General features: G+C 44.2%; 1 protein-coding gene across 7 annotated transcripts in view; it reads right to left on the reverse strand.

Moving 5' to 3' along the window:
- LOC119979244 (myoferlin-like) overlaps positions 1-22,945 on the reverse strand; it is a 284,837-nt gene that overhangs the window by 130,317 nt on the left and 131,575 nt on the right. For all 7 annotated transcript variants that reach the window (XM_038821180.1, XM_038821182.1, XM_038821178.1 and 4 more), the window contains 12 exons: positions 22,721-22,852; positions 17,727-17,890; positions 15,886-16,000; positions 14,517-14,619; positions 9,969-10,111; positions 9,221-9,391; positions 8,911-8,998; positions 8,288-8,365; positions 4,283-4,464; positions 3,998-4,156; positions 3,397-3,498; positions 2,176-2,337 (listed from right to left, as the gene is read on the reverse strand). In XM_038821180.1, the coding sequence (XP_038677108.1) occupies positions 2,176-2,337; positions 3,397-3,498; positions 3,998-4,156; positions 4,283-4,464; positions 8,288-8,365; positions 8,911-8,998; positions 9,221-9,391; positions 9,969-10,111; positions 14,517-14,619; positions 15,886-16,000; positions 17,727-17,890; positions 22,721-22,852 (1,599 nt within the window). The remainder of the gene's footprint in view (positions 1-2,175; positions 2,338-3,396; positions 3,499-3,997; positions 4,157-4,282; positions 4,465-8,287; positions 8,366-8,910; positions 8,999-9,220; positions 9,392-9,968; positions 10,112-14,516; positions 14,620-15,885; positions 16,001-17,726; positions 17,891-22,720; positions 22,853-22,945) is intronic.

The raw sequence follows: 22,945 nt of genomic DNA on the forward strand, positions 1-22,945 counted from the left end.
GCTGCCAGAGATAATAACACAGGTGACGATTATGCTAATACCAAATAAGGGAAGGAAGGACCTGCTAGAGTGTGGGTCATACAGGCCCATATTGCTGTTGAATACAGACATGAAAGTGTTGGCTAAGTTAGTGGCGGGGAGGATGGAAGGATGCGCTCCGGGGTGGTTACAGAGGATCAAACGGGCTTTGTGAAGGGTGGGCAACTCCCTACTAATATTAGGTGGTTATTGAATGTGATCATGATTCCGTTGAGGGCAGGTACCAGAGGTAGTTGTGTCTATGGACACAAAGAAGGCTTTTTAACCAGGTGGAGTGGAGGTACCTGTTCAAGGTTCTGGGAAGGTTTGGGTTCGGGCCGAAGTTTGTGGCATGGGTGCGTCTGTTGCACGTGGCTCCAGTGGCAAGTGTACAGACAACGAGGTGAGCACGTGCAATTTCAGGTTGCATAGGGGAACGAAGCAGCGGTGTCTGCTATCGCTGCTGTTGTTTGCGCTAGCAATAGAGCCCTTGGCAATGGCCCTTAGGGGGTCAGCAGCGTGGCAGAGGAGGGGGGAGTAGGGAGCACTGGATGCCGTTGTATGTGGACGACCTGCTATTGGATGTGTCAGACCCGCTGGAGACTATGGGGAGATTTATGGACTTATTAGAGAGGTTTGGGGCTTTTTAGGGTTATAAGGCGAATGTGGAGAAAAGCAAGGTGTTCCGGTGAACGAGGCAGGTCGGGGAGCTAACTTAGGAGTGTTGCCATTTAGGGATAGGTTTAGGCATCTGGGGATCCAGGTGATGGGGGAGTGGGCAACTTTGCACAAGTGGAATTTAACAAAGTTGGTAGAGGAGATAAAGGAGGACTTTAGGAGGAGGTGGGATTGGCTACACCTGACGCAGGCAGGGTGGGTCAAAGTGGTAAAAATGAATGCCCTGCCAAGGTTCTTATTTGTATTGCAGACACTCCCGATCCTTATTACGAAGGCCTTTTTCGAGAAGCTGGATGCAATAATTTTGGAGTTTATATGGGCGGGGAAGGTGCAAAGGGTGAAGAGGGCCCTTCTACAGAGGCAGAGAGGGGTTTGGTGTTACCAAATCCAATGCACTTCTATTGGCCAGCGAATATGGCGAAAGTGAGGCGGTGGTGTGAAGGCAAGGGGTTAGGATGGAGAAAGAGTCGTGTCGGAGGTCCAGCCTGAGGGCCATGGTGAAGCAGCGCTGCCGCTAGCACCGAGGAGATATACCGGGAATCCGGTTGTTCAGTCCACGATTAGGGTGTGGAACCAGCTGTGGAGTCACTAGGATGGAGCGGCTGTCGGTCTTAACACCATTGTGTGAGAACCACGGGTTCAAACGGGGGAGACGGATGATATGTACAGCCGGTGGAGAGAGGTGGGCTGGTGAAGGCGAGGGATTTGCATGGAAGATGTAGCGAGGGTCAACGAGAAATGGGAGGTAGAGAGAAAGATAGGTTAAGGAGTGTGGAGTGAGGCACTGCGTAGGGTGAATGCGACCTCCTCGTGTGCGAGGATGAGTTTGATACGGTTTAAGGTGGTACACAGGGTACACGACTCAGGCGAGAAGGAGTGGGTTCTTCCAGGAGAGGCAGACTAGTGTGAAAAGTGAGGCGAGGACTAGCTAACCACGCACATATGTTTTGAGGGCGTGAGAAATACTTGGCGGAAGTGTTTGAGACGCTAGCAAAGATTGTGGGGGGTAGAGGCCGGGCCGGACCCTATGGTGGCGATTTTTGGGGTATCGGAAATGCCGGAGCTGAAAAAGGGGAAAAGAAACTTGTACAGACAGTCAAATTGAGTGTTGGGGGAGAATGTTCCCCAGATTATTTATATTTTTTGGATATGTTGGGAATAAAATAGATGAAAAAAAATTCGGTCTTGCAGCCCACTGAGATGAAGGGCCTGTGCTGCAACCCATTCACTAGCTTACGGTCCATCACTTGTCTAAATCATCCAGAGAGATGGTGCTAACTCTTGAATGATACAGGTGAAGTGGTGCAATCATGTATAGAGGACAATGGAGTAAGGTGCCAATTAAATATTTCGCAAGTCTGGAGTAACAGAATTTAAATTGATCCGTTGCATTGCATGCAGTAAGAAAGTGGTTGAATTCCACCAATTCAATATTGCGAAGGGATTTATTGCATGGTGATTCAGTGTCCAAATACATACCACTTTCATAAAGAGAACAGAAGCGGGGAAGTTTGGACATTTCTTAAGACTCTTGATCACTGCTGATTCCAAACGCTCGCCGCCACATTCCACAATGAGACTTGGGGAGGCAACAGCAGCCAATTGGTAGGTCTTCATGTTCCGCAACCCCCATGTTAGGATCTGTAATGATATGATATTCCAGTTAAATAACCTGAATGACACTTGGATTAGCAAACTCCTTCACTTCCTTTAGTTTGAAGCAAACGGCACAGGTAGTTATTTCAACCAATAGCTTCTAAAATATAAAGCAACATAACGGGTTGGCCCAGACTTTGAAACATTTGTGAGGTGAAGGTTTCAACACTACCGAGAGCAACTTCGGGAGTCCACACAGCCGTAGTTAAACACAGAAACTGAGAAGTTACAGACAGTGATAGCTGCTCCACCCCAGATTGTGCTGTTGCAGTCATTGCCCTTGATAAAGGGGGGAGTATCATGGGTGTGAATTTGGGCTAATTTTCCACCATTCTCACTTTTAATTGTGGACCAACGTTTTCAACTGTTCTCAAAGCAGGACGATCTGGGTTTTCGAATGCAGGTGCAAGTGACGATTACTGAACAGTTGTTCTGACCCCGAGAAAACTAATTTGACAAGTGGGGAGACTCATTCTTCAAAAGAAAATCAAAGTTGCAGAAGTAGCTTTTTCTGTCTGACTCTTAATTCTCTCAATCTCACGTGAAATACCCGATCACTATTGCACTTCTCATGCAATTATATAAATGTCATTTATACTTTAGCACCTCCTGCATTACTGTCTTCAGAGTGTCAGCAAAGGTTCTTTAACTTGATTTGTTGAACAGCTTGCCCGGCTTAGACACCACTGATTCCTTTTGGAAGACATGGAATTCAAACAGGTGCTGGTGAAAGTGGAAACATTTGGGCAACTATAAAGGAGGTAAAACGGCAAAAGCTGCTCTTTCACCAGAGATATCAAAACCTGGGCCTTAGCATATCTAGAAATCCAAACATCTATTGAATAGCAAAATAAGTAAGTTTGCATGTGGCAAACTGCTCCAGTACTAAGTGAGTTAAGTTCAAGGTAACATTGTGATTTTGTTTTTGTCTCCAGTGGATCCTGATGTAGAATATTAAAAGATGCAATATAGTAAAATTAGTCATGATTTGTGCCTCTTGTAACCCAAACAAATGCGGAATAAAATTAATGAAATTAGACTCACCTCGACTGCAGTAAGCTGCACGATTGGTCGAATGCCATGTGGCACCATGTACAGTGCGCCTGACCGGACTGGAGGAAGAATTGGTAAATTAGATCCATCAGGCTGTTGGAACGAGAAGGAGAAAAAAAAAATTAAGAGTAGAAAAGTACTACAAGAGCAAACAAGATGAAGTGTTTAAACAACATTTTGCAGTCACAAAACAGCAAGATCACTTTAAAGAAACAAATAATTCTCTTGTGTGACGGCCTAGAAAATCAAACAGAAAGTAGAGTCTGAAGAGCTATGGGGGAGGCAAGGAGCAAACAGCAGCCAAAGGCCAAAACCAGTCAAAGAGGTGCCATCTTGGTTGGAAGGGATTACAGTGCTCCTGAGTGGGCCAACAGGTTTTAGAGTAACCAGGTAGAATTTCCCTTTACATCTGGGTCATTTGTGCAGATAGGAGGGAGTAGGCAAAATTTCCCCAAGCTCCTCAATAATGATCCGGCAGAGAAAATAGTATAAACACTAAGCCAGCCGAAACTCAGATAGGAAATTGCAGATAAGGGATAATGACATTTGTTATTGTACTGGCAAAGTATAAACGTTACTCCAATGTATTTACTTTATCTTTCAGTATTAGCTCAGCAGCTACAAGGAGCTCCCCAGCTTTCTTTGTTCCATTCTTTATTGGGTACCAGAGGAGTTTGGGGGTCATATCCGTTTCTGGATTTAGCTTCACCATCGGAGGGCAGGCACATCTGCCTAAAAATTCATCTTTACCCTGCGTCGGAAAAAAAACAACATCATGTTAAATTTTATTTAAAGATCTTCAAATTTTCCTTCAACTTTACCCTCAACACAGACAAAAGCACAACATGGTCAAGCCAAAAACAAAAGAAAGACGTACAACTTGGTCCTCGTCAAATATTTCAATCATCACGTTTGGCGGATTTTTAATGAGGGTTTCAGGACTGCCGTAAATGTCAATATCATTGAAGATGAGGGTCTGGTCCCACGTTGGGTTCAAAGTGGATTTGATAACTTCGGTCGTCTTGCTTTGATGAAGAAATGAAATATGAGCGTATGGATCTGCAAAGATAAAGTTAACAATTTTGACCCGAAAGAGAACATACATTTCAGGTCAATCGGATACTCCGAAAAAGACCAGAGTGAAAAATCAGATTCCATTAAAAGCAAAATATGCAGATGGAACTTGTGCAATAGAACAACAAAAAGTAAAATGAACAGCTACACAGCTGTAGTTCAGATTTCTAAACAAGAGCATTCTTGAATGATTTACAACCATCTTAATTTATAAAGGACTTCTTAATCTTATTACTGATTTACACAATGCCACACCCCTTCCTTCTCTGCACCTTCTCACTGGACGGCTGCTGATGGTAGTTGCTGCAAAATAATTGGTCTCAGCAACTCTGGTGGAGGAAGCACACAGGCAAGGGGAAACCAAGAGAAACAAGGTTCTCTGTGCTCATTGCTCAAGCCAGTGGCTTGTGTTACAAAGTCGCTTTGTGCAGAACTTGGGAGTGAGGATAGGGTCATGCTTGGCTGAGATATCATCCTCACATCAATGGCTAAATGGCTTGCAGACAATTCACCGTTAAGCTTGCACAAGGAATGGTCACCCAAAGCCAGACACCACTAACCAGCACACAGGAAAAATTTAGAAAATCCAAAAACTGACAAACAGTACCAAGAATAAAATCTATGATGTGTCATGAGGTGCCGGTTTACATACACCTGCCACTGGAGGTTAATCGAAAGGATGTTCTTGAAGTAGTTTTGCAGAGTCATTATAATAAAAGGATCCCCTCATCCACCACAGACCAGAATTCTAAAAGAATTCCCACCCACAGTGATATTCAATCTTGGGAGCAGTCACAGTCAATAGGAGCCAGGCCGGATGTGCAATTGGAGCTTTTATTGGTCACCTGCCAGCACAAAAGCAGACAGTGCCCACAAATGCTGACCATCTGGTGAAACAGTTGATAAGTATCATGAGTCAACACCTTCCGAACAGGTGAGGAGAAAGTTAGACAGGCCAGAGGGGAAAAGATGATTAGGGAAAATTTGCAATGGTTACTGATTTGCATAGTTTCCTCCGGGTGCTCCGGTTGCGTGGGTTTCCTCCGGGTGCTCCGGTTTCCTCCCACAGTCCAAAGATGTGCGGGTTAGGTGGATTGGCCATGCTAAATTGCCCGTAGTTTCCTAATAAAAGTAAGGTTAAGGGGGGGGTTGTTGGGTTACGGGTATAGGGTGGATACGTGGGTTTGAGTAGGGTGATCATGGCTCGGCACAACATTGAGGGCCGAAGGGCCTGTTCTGTGCTGTACTGTTCTATGTTCTATGTTCTATGTTCTATTTCTCCTCAGTACTGCCTTCCCTCAAAAACATCCTAAACTAATTCATAACAAAAGATGGTTGGCAGCTGTTGGCCTCCAAAATATAGGGCGTGATCTTCCAGCCACACTGCGCCGGAAAAGCATCTCGCTGCAGTGCAGCATGGCCGGTGAAAGCCAGGCGACTCCGCTCCTGGGGACCACCCAGCTTGCAAGGAGACATTTCAAGGAGAATCCCATCCATAATGGGCGGGATGAGTTTTTCGCAAATCTGCATATTAGAGCAAGGCAGTACGCCTCTCTCTAATGTGCAGAGTTCCAAGGTACCTGGGGCGGATTCTCCGCCCCTCCAACATCTATGGTGGGCAATCCAAAATACTGTATTGCAGCTTTAACAAAATGCATGGAGTTATAGCTGGGACATATTTGCACATTTGGGCTCCAGTGAGTCTGGCATCAGCAGTACACAGAAGCCAAAAATGAATTGCTGACTGGCAAGGGTGACTCGAGGGCTGGACCTGCAAGTAAAGTTAGCTTGTTGTTCAGATGTCAGAGGCACCCATCCCATTGGTGAAGAATTGGAAATATTTAAGTTTGTAGTTACTTAGGTGCAGAAGCTCCCTGCAAAACAAAAAAGGTACAAAAATTGGGCACTTGCCAGAAAGAAAGAAGGGAAAGGAAAAGAAGGGGTGAATGAGAAAGAGGAGAGAGAGGAGAGAGAGAGAAAAAGAGAGAGCGTGCAGCAATGCAGCGACAATAGTTTAAGTAGACTGGGGAATGAAGAGTTGAAATCTTTTTTTAAAAGTTTTTAAAAAAGTTAAATCTTCAAGTTAAAATCCCAACAAAAGTCATGAGTGAAGAAACCAGGTTCAGGGTACCAAGAGGGGGAGACCGCGGAATTCAAGGGATCACAGCAAAGTTTACCGAGACACATTGAACTGGTGTATCATGTCATGACCCGGCTAATGTAAAGTATTTGTCTTTATTGTCCAGTAAACCTCATTGGTCGTTTGCTAAATTAGTGATTGCCCTTTCTTTGCCACAAAACTCATTCCTCAACAATAATTTGTTACAGTGTTTCGTAGGCCGCAGCCCACTTAACACTGCCAACAGGCCAGTCTGGAATTTCTACCCGTTTATATTTATGGTTGATTCCCCTCGTTGGAGAACAGACATCTTTGGGCTCTGGCATTATCTACAGCTCTCAATCACCTTTATCTGAACAGCAGCTACTTGGTGAACATGACTACTTCCTGTACAAGCTCTCAGCCCAGTTTCAGAAGTGATTCGACAGGTCAGGTGCAGGTCAGCCTTCAATAGCTGACTGCAGAGTTCAAGGTATTTAACTCTTCTACTGCCAACCCCTTTGGATTTTGAAGTAAAACACTGGAAATTCTGAAGGTCATCCGATATAATAAGCGTGCGTAGCAACTCTGACTATTGCCACACAATAGCCGGCAGAAGTGATTAAGGCGGGATTCCCATGATCAACAGCACCCGTACGATGGGCTGCCCCTACCAGCAAGTTATCGGAGAAATCCTAGCGTCATGTCGTAGGAGGCAGAGACCATATCAAATAGTCAGTCTCCATGTCTCCCGCTCTCTGTAAACCCAGGTTTACCCTACAATCTTATACAGACATCTCGCCATATCCAAATAGCCATTTGATAATACAGAACCTGAAAATTCCTGGAAAAGGGAGCCATGTCAGCATGCAACAATGCCACATTTCAAACAATTTACACTACAGGAGAAAAAAGGGACTGATTGGTTGACAAATCGATTCTGACTGGCCGACGCATTGCCATGGAGAAACCAATGGGAAATTGCCATGGAGAAACCAATGGGAACTATAGGCTCCCCAAACTCCCGAGCAATTCAGAAAAAGTGCAAGGATTGAACAAATTCCTTTTGTTTTCAGAGAACTGGCCCCTACGTATGAATATATGTCACTTCTAGCAATTGTGAGTAAGTCACATCATATGCTCAACTGATTATCTTAAAATGGCTTTGACAAAGGGTCATCTGGACTTCAAGAGTTAGCTCTTTTCTCTCCCTACAGATGCTGCCAGACCTGCTGAGATTTTCCAGCATTTTCTCTTTGGATCTTAAACTGGTTGTTAATGTAGCTATTACAAAAGCATACAAGGCTGTGGGCCAAGTGCTGGGAAATGGGGTTAGAACAGTTAGGTGGTTGTTTTTGACCAATGCAGATTGGCCATTTTCTGACACAGAAGGGCCTTTTCTGTGCTATATGATTCTATGTGCACACGCAGGGTTGTTCAGTAAGTGCTGTCCAAATCACAGAATCATATCTAATAGTAGACCTTATGTTTTGTTTTTGTAAGTCTGGGGTGGTTGAATATGGTCTGTATTCTGCCTTTAAAAACAAAGGAACATGTTGTTTGATTCAATCAGAAATTGTTCTTCATGGGCAAAATACAGACTTTACACAGCCAGCGAGTTAAAACACTGACAATATTTCTAAATCAGTGATTAAATAGACAATATTTCTAAATCATCAATTAAATAGACCTCACCTGATGATTACATACCTGAAAAGCTGTCTTTGTCCATAGCAACTATGGCTCTTGCTTGATAAATATAGCAACGGAGGTGATAGATTGAAGGTCCTGGAACAATATACCAGCATTAGCAAAGATGCTCATGCTCTAGTCAACATTACATTCCCAAAGTGTCGATGTGAAGAGTCAATGTGGTGTAAGGCCCAAATGGACACCCAAGTGAAGCAGTGGCAAAGGTCCTCCTCCAGAATGCCTCAATCGTGCTTTTCTCCAATAACAGATAAAAGCCAACTCAATTTAAGGCTGCATCTACTTTAGTAAAACACTGGTACAAAATATGCTTCACACCAGTATAACAATGATCATTTGAATAGTTACAAATGCAATTTTTCAGGAGTTTTGGAAAATGGCTGTAGCGACTACTCTGGCACATAATCGTGGTTACAATTCAGTAGTCACATATGGAGGGTTAACAAGGTATGTACATAAACTGAAGAGCAAAAGTAAACGTGGACAGCCCAGCGCTAAAATCTAGACCTTTATCACTACAAATGGGGGGGGGGATTAGCCTTCATTCGTCCACACCACTCCTGGTGGGAAATACCGCCTATTGCGTTATGGCCGAATAGTAAGAACTGTAGGGTTTTGCTTACGATCAAACACACAGGAGATCATTGGGGCACTTGCTCCGAACACAGAGTCTGTCGGTGATTTATCACCTTCGTCACCGGAAGACGGAGCCTTAAAAAAAGAAACAGAATGAAATTAAGCAAGATGTCTCTCTCCGGTCATTTTTTTTTCTGCTCACCCTGACAGCTTCACTCCATAAACACAGCACACAAAAGAGAAATGTTGAAACGTTCATTAGATAATAAGAAAGTAAATATGCACCCACAAATCTCGAAATATACCAGCATTGTGAAATGGAATTGGTGCAACAAGGGTATTGTTTAGTTAACTTACCAGAGCACCTTCCAGTTTGAAGACTGCAGCAGGCCCAAGTCGTCCAGACGGCGCCATTTTCCTTCGCCATCTTCTGCGTCGATAAGTATCTGATTTGCGCTGCTTCATGTGAAAATTCCAGCCAATCAGAGAGGCATATTCCCACCCTTCTAACTCAGAAGATGACAGGCTCTGAAAGTTGGAAACACGAGAAAGCCAACAAATAATTTTTTTAAATCAGCAACAGATCGGGAGGCTTTATATCAATAATCTCTTCCCCAGAGGGCTGTGCAAGTTCAGTCATCGTGATGGAGTTGATTAAGTAGGACATAGTGTATGGTGATAGCATGTGTAAAAGGCATTGAAGATTCTGATCAGCCATGATTCTATTGAATGGCGGAGCAGGCCCGATGGGCTGAATGGCATACTCCAGTTCCTATGTTCCCGTATTTCCACAGCGCCTATAATCAAAATGTTGCTATTTTACATTTTATTCACTTGAATTAAGGTGCACCAAAAGGCTTTTTTATTGTGTGGGCAGCATGCACACACATCCAGTAATTTAACTACAAAAAATAGTGAGTCAGGGGAAAAAAATAATTCAATTGTAAATTATATAATGGATTTTTCGGAGAAATTTTATAATGGATTATTTCTGCAATCCAAGTTCACCCCCTAAGCCCTTACAGCACACAAAATAGTTTTGACATTCTCCATAACTTGTTGCAACTTCCAAAGACCACCTTTACAACAGTCTGCCAGAATGTACCTTTTGTTGTTGGGCAGTTTGCTGGTGATCCTTCTTGCGCCGTCGCACCCAGCGCCTACGCCGATGGGTATGATACATTTTCTCTGTCGAGACCCAGGATTTGGGTTTGTCGTCTGGGGGTATTGTTATTCCGTACTCCCATCCTGCAGTGGAAAGAAAGGGCGTAAAATTGAATTGAAAAATAACAGATGGAGGTTTTAAAAATTCGCCAGCTCAAAGCACTTGCAAGTTACAATAGTCACAAGCGCCTTTGAAAGCAGAGTTTTACTTCTTGTTTGGCAGGGTTTTAAATAAGGAGAGAGTGTGGGGTGGTGAAGGCAACTCACTTGGTGTTGTATCTCACTCTTCACGCAAGTACAGTGTCATGTGAGAGTACCTTTGAGAAATGGGTGTTTATCAGGTAGCTGCAGTGATGTCAGAGTGTGAGTGGAGCTGGGCTGTCTGTCTTTCACTTTGCTTTGAACAAAAGCTGGTGTATGTCTGTGGGTTTTTAGTTTTGTTTTGAGAGCTAGATAGCTGCAGGAAAAGCAAGCAGCTGTATAAGGATCTCTCTGCAATCTAAAGACTGTCTCCAGATCGTTTGGATGATTTCAAAATGATAACTGCTCTCAGCAGAGAACGTAAACCTGATCTTGGTGTTAAAAAGGATCTTTTGTCTTATGGATGTTGCAAGGAAAGATTAACGGTTACTTATAGAATATTGTATCTGTGGGGTTGATTGGTGTTGATAGTTGTTAAGATTTTTACTGTGGGTTTCTGAAGTGTTAACTGGTTTCATAAATAAACATTGTTTAATTTAAAAGTACTTTAATACTCTGTTGCACCACATGTGTAAAGTAGGCCTGAGTGCTCCCCATAACCACAATCTATTAAACATTGTGGGTCAGATGAACTCCATGATACACTTTGGGGTTCTCTAAACTCTGGCCCATCACAAAAGCAAAATATAATTTCTTTCAAGATTCAATTTTATAATTACATTGCAGAGGACATTAACCAGGGGCTAGTTTAGCACACTGGGCTAAATCACTGGCTTTTAAAGCAGACCAAGGCAAGCCAGAAGCACTGTTCAATCCCCATACCAGCTTCCCCGAACAGGCGCCGGAATGTGGCGACTAGGGGCTTTTCACAGTAACTTCATTGAAGCCTACTCGGGACAATAAGTGATTTTTTTTTCAGTAATAGAGATCTTTATAAAAAGGTGTAATATATAGGGGAACAATACAGCAGGTGCATAGGCATTATTGTTGGGGCTTTGGTTTTGGGGTCTCCCAGCCTTAGCCACTCTCTCCGTGCCATAAAATGAAACATAATAAGTAGACTTAAATCCAATTATGAAATACAGTGTAGGAGATAAAACCATTTGCCGCAGCTTTGCAAACCATGACACACCCTGCGATTTCTGTTATTCAACTTGAGGAGCACAACTTTTTTTTGTATTTAATTCCATACTTTTTGGTGATGAGAAAAATCTGTAATAGTTTGTTAAAATGGTACTTTTAAAGCAAGGCGTAGTGGAGTGCAATTCTATAGCTCAAGCCCTATCAAAAGACTGGGTTTGGTTTGTGTCATGGCAATGCTGGCAGTTACTGTTATGTGTATCTAGTGACAGCCCCCTCAGAAATCTGGCCAGATTTACTACGGCCAGCGAGTTTTATGTGAGAGAGACTAGAGAAGCTGCTATTGCTGTCCCGAGAGTAAAGTCGATTAAGGGCAGGTTTATTTAATAACGGTATTTACCCAAGAGTGGTGGGAATGTGGAACTTGCTACCACAGGGAGCGATTGAAGTTTAGGAGTAATAAGGGGAAGCTAGACAAGCATTTAAGGGAGAAGGAAACGGAGGTTTACAATGGGAGTTGTAAAATGAGGAAACATGGGAGGAGGTTCGAGTGAAAGAACCTCTAGTGTGGACAGGTGGGGCCGAATGACATCCTTCAGTGCTGTATATCTTACCCATTGAAAAGTGAAGGGGGTTTTGATGGTATAAATAAGGCTAAATGGTCTGTGCTGGCAGTAGGACTAATAACCAGAGAAGAAAAATTGCAATACGAATGAGCAGCGAGTTGAGATTTTCTTTCCCCCAAAATGCAACAGGTTCTGATCTGGAATGCACAGCTGGAAAGAATGGAAGGAAATTCAATAGCAACTACCAAAAGCGGCGAATTAGATATACGATTGAAGGTTAAAAACTACAGGGTGTGGGTAAAAAGCAGAGGGAGTAACTGGATAGCTGTTTCAAGACCTGTCAATGGCATGGTGGAGCGAATAGCCTGCTGCATTATTATAAGAAGTGGATAAGATATAGCCCATGACAAAGTGGAAATAAAGCTGCTGTCATGGTGTGCCACTGTAACTCCCGAAACCTCACCTGATGGAGTATAGCACAGCACACTACACTTGATCCCACTTACAACTTTTCAAACCATTTAATACACGTTTCACACCAGAATATTGTCAAGTAGGAGCAGCGCAAAATTCAGAGCGGCTGCCGTAGCTCCCTCAAAATGTTTGCATGCTTCTACAGCACTTGCTTAGTTTCAGCACAACTTCCTGTCCTGAGATTTTTGGGCAAAGTTCCCCACGACAAATCATTAGGATGAAGTAACAAGTCATATAGCACAGAAAGGGAGGACACCAATCAGCCCATTAAACCTGGGAGCGCTGCTCCGAAAAAGCAATCCAGTTTTTCCCACCACCCCACTCTTTCCACGCATCGCTGCGATTTTTTTTTCCAACCTTGGAAGTATTTATCCAATTCCCTTTTGAATATGACACCAACCATTACCTTGTCAGACTGGGTTAAAGTCCAACAGGTTTGTTTCAAACACGAGCTTTCGGAGCACTGCTCCTTCCTCAGGTGAATGGAGAGGTATGTTCCAGAAACATTTATATAGACAAAGTCAGAGATGCCAGACAATGCTTGGAATGTGAGCATTTGCGGGTAATCAAATCATTACAGATCCAGAGATAGGGGGTGATCCCAGGTTAGAGGTGCGAATTGTCTCAAGCCAGGACAGCTGGTAGGATTTTGCAAGTCCAGGCCAGATTGGGGGAGGGGGGGTGAATGCAATGCAACATTATTCCAAGATCCCGCGACAACGCAGAATTGCAGAGCAAAAACTTAAAGCTAAGTTCCGCACGCATGTATGCGGACTCAACCGGGATCTTGGATTCATGTCGCATTACATTCACCCCCCCCCCCCCCACCACCATCTGGCCTGGACTTGCAAAATCCTACCAATTGTCCTCACTTGAGACAATTCACACCTCTTTAACCTAGGATTACCTCCTATCTCTGGATCTGTAATGATTTGATTACCCGAAAATGCTCGCATTCCAAGCATTGTCTGGCATCTCTGACTTTGTCTATATAAATGTTTCTGGAACATACCTCTCCATTCACCTGAGGAAGGAGCAGTGCTCCGAAAGCTCGTGTTTGAAACAAACCTGTTGGACTTTAACCTGGTGTTGTAAGACTTCTTACTGTGCTCACCCCAGTCCAACGGCAGCATCTCCACATCTTGTCAGACTGTGCATTCAAAGTTCAAGCCATTCGTTTCACAACACGAGCTTTCCTCACACTGCCTCAATCTGGTTTCTCAGGCCATTGGCCCTTCAGCAATTCTAAACGGTTTGTCTTTCTTTCAGATCACGTAGTGATTTGAAACATCGCCTTCACCTTCTTTGCTTTAAGAACCATTCCAGCTTCTCCAGATTATCCATGCAGCTGCTATCACTCAACGCCAGAACCATCCCGGTAAATCTCTTCTGTACCCTCTCTAGTCTGGACAATACTTGAACTGGGGCCAAACTGGTGTTTTATGTAGGTTTCGCACACATTCCTGGTTTTTATACTTTATACCTTCCAGTTAGAAAGCCTAGGATACCAAATGGTTTATTAATTGTTTTGTTAACTTGTCCTGCCACCTACCCCCATGTCTCTTCTTGCGCCTGCTTTAATATTGCAGTATTTGGCACATATTGCCTCTCCATTCTTCCTACCAATACGTGCAATGTAGTGTTCAAATGGTTTGATTGATCTATGTAACTACGAAGGTATTTCAAAGCATTGTAAATAAACCGGTTGCTGACTTGGTTCCAACGTCATCTCTGCATTGCTTGGAGTAACACAGGGTACACAAAAAGGTACATTGCTCAACCAACAAATACATTCCATGCATCCTCTCACTCTTAGTGCATTGTATTTCATCTGCTGTGTACCTACGAATTCGACCAGCCCATGTCCTCCTGAAATCTTATCTGCCTCAATGGTTACTACCCTCCAAAGTTTCAGTTAATATGCAAATTTCTAAATTGCATCCCCTGTACCCCAAGGTCCAAATCAATATTGCATCTTAAAAACAGTTTGTTGCCATCTCAGCTGGATACCAACGGGATATTAACTCTGTCTCCCCTTGCTCATCATTGAAAGTTAATTGGAATGATCAAAATTTACACAAATCCAGCCTGGAACAACAACCAATAAAAATAATTCCCCATATACAGAACAAAGCTTCTTCCGACATGTAGATTGGCATCAAAATCACCTTGTTCATCCACAGCTCGATTGACATCATATTCCCATTCCTCCAGCCAATTCCAGCCAGGTGGACACTCAGTCTCCTCTTTTGAGGAACTCTTCTCACCATTCTGTCACGGAGAAAATCAAAGCAAACCTTAGGGAATTCGCAACTATCGAGGCTTAGAAACTCCATTTGTTCATAAACCATACCAGTCACAACAGCGGAATTTCAAGCTTGTTGTGTACAACGTCTTGAAAACCAAAAGGATAGCACAGCCTAGAGGGCAAAAATGTCCAGTGCTTTGTTAATTTGGTGTTTAAATTTCAGTTAACAATGAACAAATGCAGATAACAATACAGAGAGAGAGTAGAAGCCACCAGGTGTGACATTAGTATATTTTGAATGCAAGTGTGGTCAGGTACAGCTATACTAATATTTGTATTGTTGGCATAAACATCACCCTCATCCAATAACACCACAAAAAAAAAAAAGTGGTGCAGTCCCTTGTAAACTTCAAATGCATAGGTATATTTACAGTCTGCTGAAAACATATTCAGTCTGCTAAAAACAGAGTGCAGTAGCTACATTTGACCAAAAAGTAGTCAAGGGACCATTGACAGATGGACCCGGCCAACGTCATTAAAAATATGCAAGGCCGTGTTGCATTTATGGTTTGTGCAATGTGAGGGCTTACATAACAGGATTTCCTGGTTCCCTAGAAACATTACAATGCACCATCAAAATTCATTCCAATAAAGGAGTGCAGCTGTGCTATGTGTTAGGAGTCACATGGTTCTGGGCTCAAGTCCCACTCCAGGGCACACGCACAGATAAAAACCTCCAGGCTGACACTAGTGCAGTACTGAGGGAGCACTGCATGGCCAGAGGTGCTATCTTTCTGATGAGACATTAAACAGAGACCCCCCATCTTCCTGCTCGGATGGATGTAAAGGATGCTCTGGCACTAAGGGAGTTATTGTTGGTGACCGGGTCAAAGTTTAACCCTCAATCAGCATCACAAAAAAACCCCAGATGATCTGATCATTATCATATTGCTGTTTGTGGGAGTTTGCAGAATGTAAATTAACTGCTGCATTTCCTTCATTAAACAGGGACTACACGTCAAGTACTTCATTGCAGTAAAGTGCTTTGAGGCATGTGCTGGTCATGAGGAGCGCTATATAAATGTTAAGTCACTAGGTTTGTGATCTTGGAAATTTTGCTTACACCTTGCCAAGTATTACCCAATTATAGATGGAGACCACGCTACCGACGTGTGAAACAACACACACACACATGCCTGATTGACAGCTTTCCCTCAAATGTATGATCAGTTCCACACAAGGCTGCAGAGTAACAAAATGCCGACACGGTAAACATTACAAATGCACACCAGATCAGTGTAGGGTTCCTCTGCCACTTTCCATTCAGCTCCTGGGTAGCGGGTGTCATTTTCATAAACTTCATCAATAAATTCTGTGTGGCCAGCATCGGCTTCTGTCAGCAAACTTTGAAGAAAAATAAAAGTGAGCCAAATTATGGTACTTCTTAATATCATACGCAGAAAGGTACACCATTTATCTGGTCTCAATTCTCCCCTTCAGTTGGTCTAAAGGGCTGGCCTGCCACACTTGGTCCTCAACTAAATAAATGTGTGCACTGCAATTGGCATTATTCCATGCTCAGAGGATACATTTACTCAGACCAAGAAAATTTGGTTTGAAAAGTCAACTAAGGACTTGAGTCAGAGAAACGTACTGAAAAGTTCCAAAAGATATGGTTTTTAAAAAAAATCTTGCCCAAATTAAAATATTGCCAATTTCAACACAAATCAATTCAGTTCCAAATAAATGCAGCAACCAAGTCAGAAGAATCCATGGGGCATTGGAAGGGATATTAGAAACTGCAGAGAAAGAGACCTGAATTTTCCATTCAAAAGTTGGAGGCAGCCAGCCTCTGGCTAGTTCAAACTGGAATTTTCCACAGCTCTTCAAAGCTGTGAGAAGTGAGTCCAACAAAAACTATTAAAAACTCAGTCAGGCCTACACAGCAGCAATCTAGATCCTTTATTCGACTTGCAGTTTGCACAATTCCTTTGGAATTGAAACGTTCCATTTTCAATCTATGAAGGAATAAATTCACTTCAGTTTTGAGAAGGGTACAAGGCCCGAGGTTATTGCACTTGGTTCCAATCAGCACCAGTAAATTAACAGTAGAGCTGGTTTTAAAAATTATAGTTTATTTCAAAATCAGCACAAGATTAAAATAAAATCCTTCCAAATCAACATTATGCAAGTGTTCATTAAACAGGAAGGATGCCGATTTATCCTGTCCCACACTAACTCCAATTTGTCAAGAGCCCATTTCGCACCCATGTCCATTGGCACCCCCCTCTCCTCCGAATGCACAGGATTCATTTGGAGAACCAGTGCAGACATAATGGGCTGAATGGCCCTCATGCACACTCTAAAAACTCTGTGATGAACTCTGATTCTGTACATGCTAAACAAGGTCACTGTCTGTGCGGAGTCTGTACGATATCCCAGTGTCTGCGTGGGTTTCCTCCGGGTGCTCCGGTTTCCTCCCACAAGTCCCAAAAGAAGGGCTGTTAGGTAATTTGGACATTCTGAATTCCCCCTCAGTGTACCCAACAGGTGCTGGAGTGTGGCGACCAGGGAATTTTCACAGTAACCTTATTGCAGTGTTAATGTAAGCCTACTTGCGACAATAATAAAGATTATTATTATTACAGGATAAATAACTCTGTACCTGGTGCGGTCTGGTGCCACCAGCTGACATGCACTGGCATAAACCGAATTGGTTTAAAATTATGTTTTACCCAAGTGTTATTGCTCACAGTAAAAACTGGATGATTTAAAACATGGTCAGCAAATGCCTCCTTCTGGCCAGAAGAAGTAGCACAGCAGCAAGAGAAAATTTCCCGTAAATCGGAGAGAGCATGATGGATGTTTGGCCATGTATGGGGGTTTAACTGACAGCCTGCTTTTGATCGGGTTCTGTGAGGGGTTGGGGGGGGGGGCGGAGAAAAAGAGATGGGGTAGGAAGATTAAGTAGAGTAAATATCAAGAGTACATAACTGGCCAAAAGGAATGGCAAAAGATGCACAATAAAAATAAAAGCAACAGTTTCGTTCATCTAATTATTTTTCTAGTTAAGACCCACGCGAGTGAAGCAGGAAAGCCAATAAATTTTCAGATTAAGAACATTTCTGACCTTCTTTCGGGATCAACGAACCAGTCGCCTTCCCATTCCCAGCCTCGAGGAGGCATGAAGCTTTCCCTCTTCAGTTTTATTTTACCAGTTACATCAGAAAATTTGTGACGACTCAGGAGCCCACTCGTGCCCCATTTGCCTAGCAGCTGGGCTTGGTTTTCATACTGCATAGCAAAGATAAATGAATGGGCAGAGAAGAAAAAAAAAAGAGATGATCAAATGCCAGTGTGACTAATGCGGACTGTGAGGATTAGTCCTCAACTGTGATAAGAGCTACTGTCTGGTTAAACACAAAACCATTAAATAAAATGCATCTTACACCGGATAATTATAACCTCCAATTTGGTCTGATGCACAAAAAGAACTAACTAAATGCAGCTGGTGACCAAACTAAAAATAATATCGAGCTAGCTGCTCCCGGTTGTGGTCAGTGGGGCATCTGAATTAAGAGCAGCACAAAGGCAGTTGTCAAAAGCATCTTATGCATCCCCTGCCCCTCACTGAAGAAAATGACAAGAATACTGCTCGACAGTGAACTGTGGACCGGAATGTGAGGGAGCACACTTAAAAGCTGTGGTTACATTTTTGAAAACCAGAAACAATCACAGGTTCCCACAAATCAAGGTTAAAGCCCGGGCTAGGTGCCTTTCAGCATTTCTCGCTCAATAAAAGTACAATGTACAAGTTGAAATAGTCTACTTTACGTGTGGCACTGAATTCCTAGCTCAAACATTTCGCAAAATAAAATGAATCACTTAGTATGAAAGAAATGCAACACAGTATCCAATTAGCAAATACTCACCAGACGGTGCTTTTACATTGACTAGTCTCCATCAAGTGGCAGACGTCGGTCACTGCAGGTACCAGCTGAAGTCCCAGACCTGCAGTGACCAACTTCTGCCAGTAGGTGAAGACAATGACTTCAGTGGGAGGTCAGCACTGGCAAAGCCAGAAGCAGGGGCAGCAGTAAATAGACTAAAACGCTAAAAGGGGTAAAATAAACAGTGGGAACCATTTAAAGAAACAATTCAAAATGCTTAAAAATACATTGTATTGAAAAGCAAAAAAACTCAGCAGGGAAGACCCAGCCATTGCTCACTCAGGAAGCCAAGGTACGTATTATGTTCAAGGAAGCGGCTTAGAATGGTCAAACAAAAAACAGTAGGAAGTCTAAGGATTGGAAGTGCTTCAGAAACAAGCAGAGGGCCACCAATGATTGATAAGGGGGGGGGGGGGGGGGGTGGTAAACAGTGAACTAGCTAGAAGTATAAAAAGAGTTTAAGTAGATGAAAAAGGAAAATTAATCATTGGTCCCTTAGAAGGAGAGACAGGAGAAATCATGGCAAATGAGGAATTGGCAGAGGCACTGAATAAATATTTTGTGTCTGTCTTCAGGGTAGAAGAGTCTCATATCAGAAATGGACAGTAACCTAGCAGCTACAAAGAGTGAAGAAATTAATATCAACAGAGATAAAGTATCGGAGAATCAAGAGACTAAAATCTTTCAAACACTTGGGACCTGGTGCCCACACCCCAGGGTTCCAAAAGAGAATAATGCAGATATTTTTTTTTTTTTTAAATTTAGAGTACCCAATTATTTTTTCCAATTAAGGGGCAATTTAGCGTGGCCAATTCACCTAACCTGCACATCTTTGGATTGTGGGGGCGAAACCCACGCAGACACGGGGAGAATGTGCAAACTCCACACGGGCAGTGACCCAGGGCCGGGATTCGAACCCGGGTCCTCAGCGCCGTAGGCAGCAATGCTAACCACTGTGCCACCGTGCTGCCCTGAATAATGCAGATATAATGGATGTGCTGGCAACGATGTTTGATGTTCCAAAGCTTTTTCGGGAACAGTCAGATTAAATTGGAAGTTGGAAAATGTTTCATAGAGGGAGAGAGATAAAGAATGATCTTCAGGCCCGTTAGCCTCCCTTCAGTTGTTCTGAAAATGGGGAAATGTATTAAGGAAGGCAAGCAATGCATTTGGTACGATTCGAACAAGTCAACATGGTTTTACTAAAGGAAAATTACGGGCACGATCTACCCAAATGAGAACAGAGTCCCATAGCGCATGATTAGCCAAATGTTTCCTGGCTCTCGGAGTGCCATTTAGATAGAGCTGGGGCCTCAGCGCGAAGTGCGTGGCTGAGGTCCTGCTTGGTCCTGTTTTCTGCATTGGGGAGCTCTGCTTGGCAGAATACCTCAGTGCAGGGAGAGATCTGGACGCATTTTTAAATGACGTCCCGATTTCTCGACCCCCCCCCCCCCCCCCCCCCCCCCCAAGTGCTTGGCTGACAGTGCCAGGGTGCCACCCTGTCCAGAGGCCAATCATCCAGGGGCCTCCGATCCCTTTGGAGACCCACATGAGTGCCATTCCTTCTGGTCCCCATTTGTGGGAACAGCACTGAATGTCGCTCGCCAGAATTCTCCAAGGCGAGTGAGTTGGATCCCACGCCTTGGTTAGAAGTTGGGAACATGACTTCCGGTGACGGCGGGCGGGAGGTGGCCGCGCAACGGAGGGCTCCCGATCGGGAACGGCATTTTCGGGGCTTTAAGCCCGGTCCCAGGTTCCACGGAGGCGTCAAAGGCAGGGAGAAGGCACAGAGGAGGCACAGTAGAAGAAGATGTTCAGGATCAGCAAGAAACCGACCGTTAAAAAAGCAGCTGAGGGCCCGTCGGGGAGTGGTCACCACGGGGTCACCAGGGAAAAAAGGAGGCTGGAGCACCAGGGGAGGCCGCATTGCTGAAGAAATAACCAAGGTGATGGCTGCAGAATTCGAAAGGCAGTTTACAAAACACTTGGAGGCGATGAGGAAGGAGATGAGGGAGGTTGAGAGTGTGCTGGTGGAGGAGGCGATTTGCCCGGTGACGACGGCAGTGACGAGTGCAATGGCGGAGGTGCGGGCGCAAGGGGAGGCGCTGAAGGAAGTGGAGGAGACGGTGGCACAGCACGGTGATCAACTTACCTCGATGGGGAAGGAGATGCGGAAGGTGATGGACATTAACAAGGATCTGGGAGGAAAAATGGAAGACCTGGAAAACAGGTCCAGGCGACAGAATTTGAGGATTGTGGGGCTGCCCGAATGAGTTGAAGGGCCGAGGCCGATGGAGTATTTTTCCGCTATGCTGGCAAAACTATTGGAGGAGGGGGAGCATCCCTCCCGATATGAACTGGATCGGGCTCATCGGTAGGGGAGGCCTGTACCAAAGGCGGGTGAGCCGCCAAGAGTAGTGACTCTGTGCTTCTGTAGGTACTGCGTGAAAGAGAAGGTCCTGTGCTGGGCCAAGCAGAAGCGGGTGGTGCAGTGGGATGGAGCTGGTATACGTGTATACCAGGACTTTACAGTGGAGCTGGCGAGGAGGCGGGCTGCCTTCAACCAGGTGAAGAGGGCACTGTACATTAGCAAGGTGCAGTGCAGCATTGTGTATCCAGCGAAGCCGAGGGTGACTTATAAGCTCAAGGACTTTTAGTTTGGAACGGCGGAAGCAGCGGAGGAGTTTGCGAAGGCAGGACTGTGGCAGAACTGAGAAATTGAGAAATGGCCATGTGCCGATGTAACCTCAGGACCGTATTTTCTTCTTTTTTGTCTCTTCCTTTTTATTTCACTGCGTACGGGTGTATGGGCTAAAGGAGCCAATGTTGTATATATTTGGACAAGGGAAGTGATGGGACTTGCACTCGAAGTGTGGGCTCTTTGGGGTGTAGGTGGATATGCGGGATGCGTGTGCTAAAAGGGGATTTCTGGGCTTTCCTAGGGCAGGGCAAGGGGGAAAAGGGACTCGGGCGGGGGCCTCTGTGCTGGCCGGTTTAAACCGGCCAGTGAACGGGAGTGAGGTGGGAGGAGGGGCTGCGGCCATCGGAGCCTGGCAGAACAGGATCCGAGTGGTTTAGCCGGAGTGGAAAGTTGGGGGGAAGGAACGGAGCTTGGCGGGAGGAGTTTTACAAGAGGCAGTGGGCGGGAGGAGTTGGAGGGGAGGGGGGGGGGTTTACAACTCTTGGGTATCACATACGGTACTCTTTCAGAGGTTGGACGGCGTTGAGTGTTGGGGGGGGGGGGGGGGGAAGAGTGGACTCTAGGGTGACCATTGGCGGTCCCGGACTCCTTTCTCTTTTTCTCCTTTGTTTTTTGTTTCCACCGTGGGAGGGTTTATTTTATTGGATGCATATATTGACAGGTGGGCCGTTGTTTGGGGTGGTGGGAGGATGAGATCATTGTTATTGTTAAGGGGATTGACTTTGTATTTGTGGGTGGGGTGTGAATTTGAGGAAAATGTGAAAATGGAGAATATAAACATTTTTTAAAAAAGAAGTCGGGAACATATACTGGAGTGAGATTAGCCGTCTTGCTCCAATATTCAAATTTGCCAGAATGTGGTGTCTCACAAGGTCATGTTCGATCTCATGATGTGTGGCGAGCAGGGTTTATCCAGGAAAAAGGGATCTCCCGACATCTAAAGGCCGCGCCGCTTTTCAGGTGCAATGTGGACAGTAGATCTTGCCCTATGATCTTGACAAATGTATTAGAATGTTTTGATTATGTAACCAGCAGGGGTAGATTAGGGTACATAGTCACAGGTAGGCCAGACCAGGTAAGGACGACAGATTTCCTTCCCTAAACGACATTAGTGAGCCAGATGGGTTTTTCTGACAATTAACATCATTAGACTATTAATTCCAGATTTTAATTGACTTTCACCATCTTTAATGGTGGGATTTGAACCCAGGTCCCTGTATTACCAGCTCTGCAATAGTAACCTTTGTGCCACAGCCTCCCGAATTGCAGGAAGAGACTATGTCATAATGACAGATAATTTTGTTACATAGCAAGTGCCAAGGTTCTGGAATCTTCCACAAATGATTAGGGAAGTCACATGCCACATCAATACAGCTATACGTATTTTAATTTTGGTTTGTCAATGTTTGGTTTCTGCATCTTTGTATTGTCTCAGTGCAAAACTTAAAACAAACAAACATAGTTATGGCTTACCAATTCAGAAAATACACTGAAGGTTCCTTCTGAAAAACTGTTGAATTTGCTCTCCACCGCAGAAAGGCCAAGCCAAATACGGACACGTAACTGAATTGGAATTTTGGAATTTTTGTTCTTGCCTCCCACATACTGGAAGAATAAATAAAAGTTGGAGTTTAGACCATCTGAATGTTCCGAATGAAACCATGCACATTTTGACTCACCAATATATCATACTGCGAC

Source organism: Scyliorhinus canicula, chromosome 16 (genome assembly GCF_902713615.1).
Source record: "Scyliorhinus canicula chromosome 16, sScyCan1.1, whole genome shotgun sequence".
Lineage (NCBI taxonomy): Eukaryota > Metazoa > Chordata > Chondrichthyes > Carcharhiniformes > Scyliorhinidae > Scyliorhinus > Scyliorhinus canicula.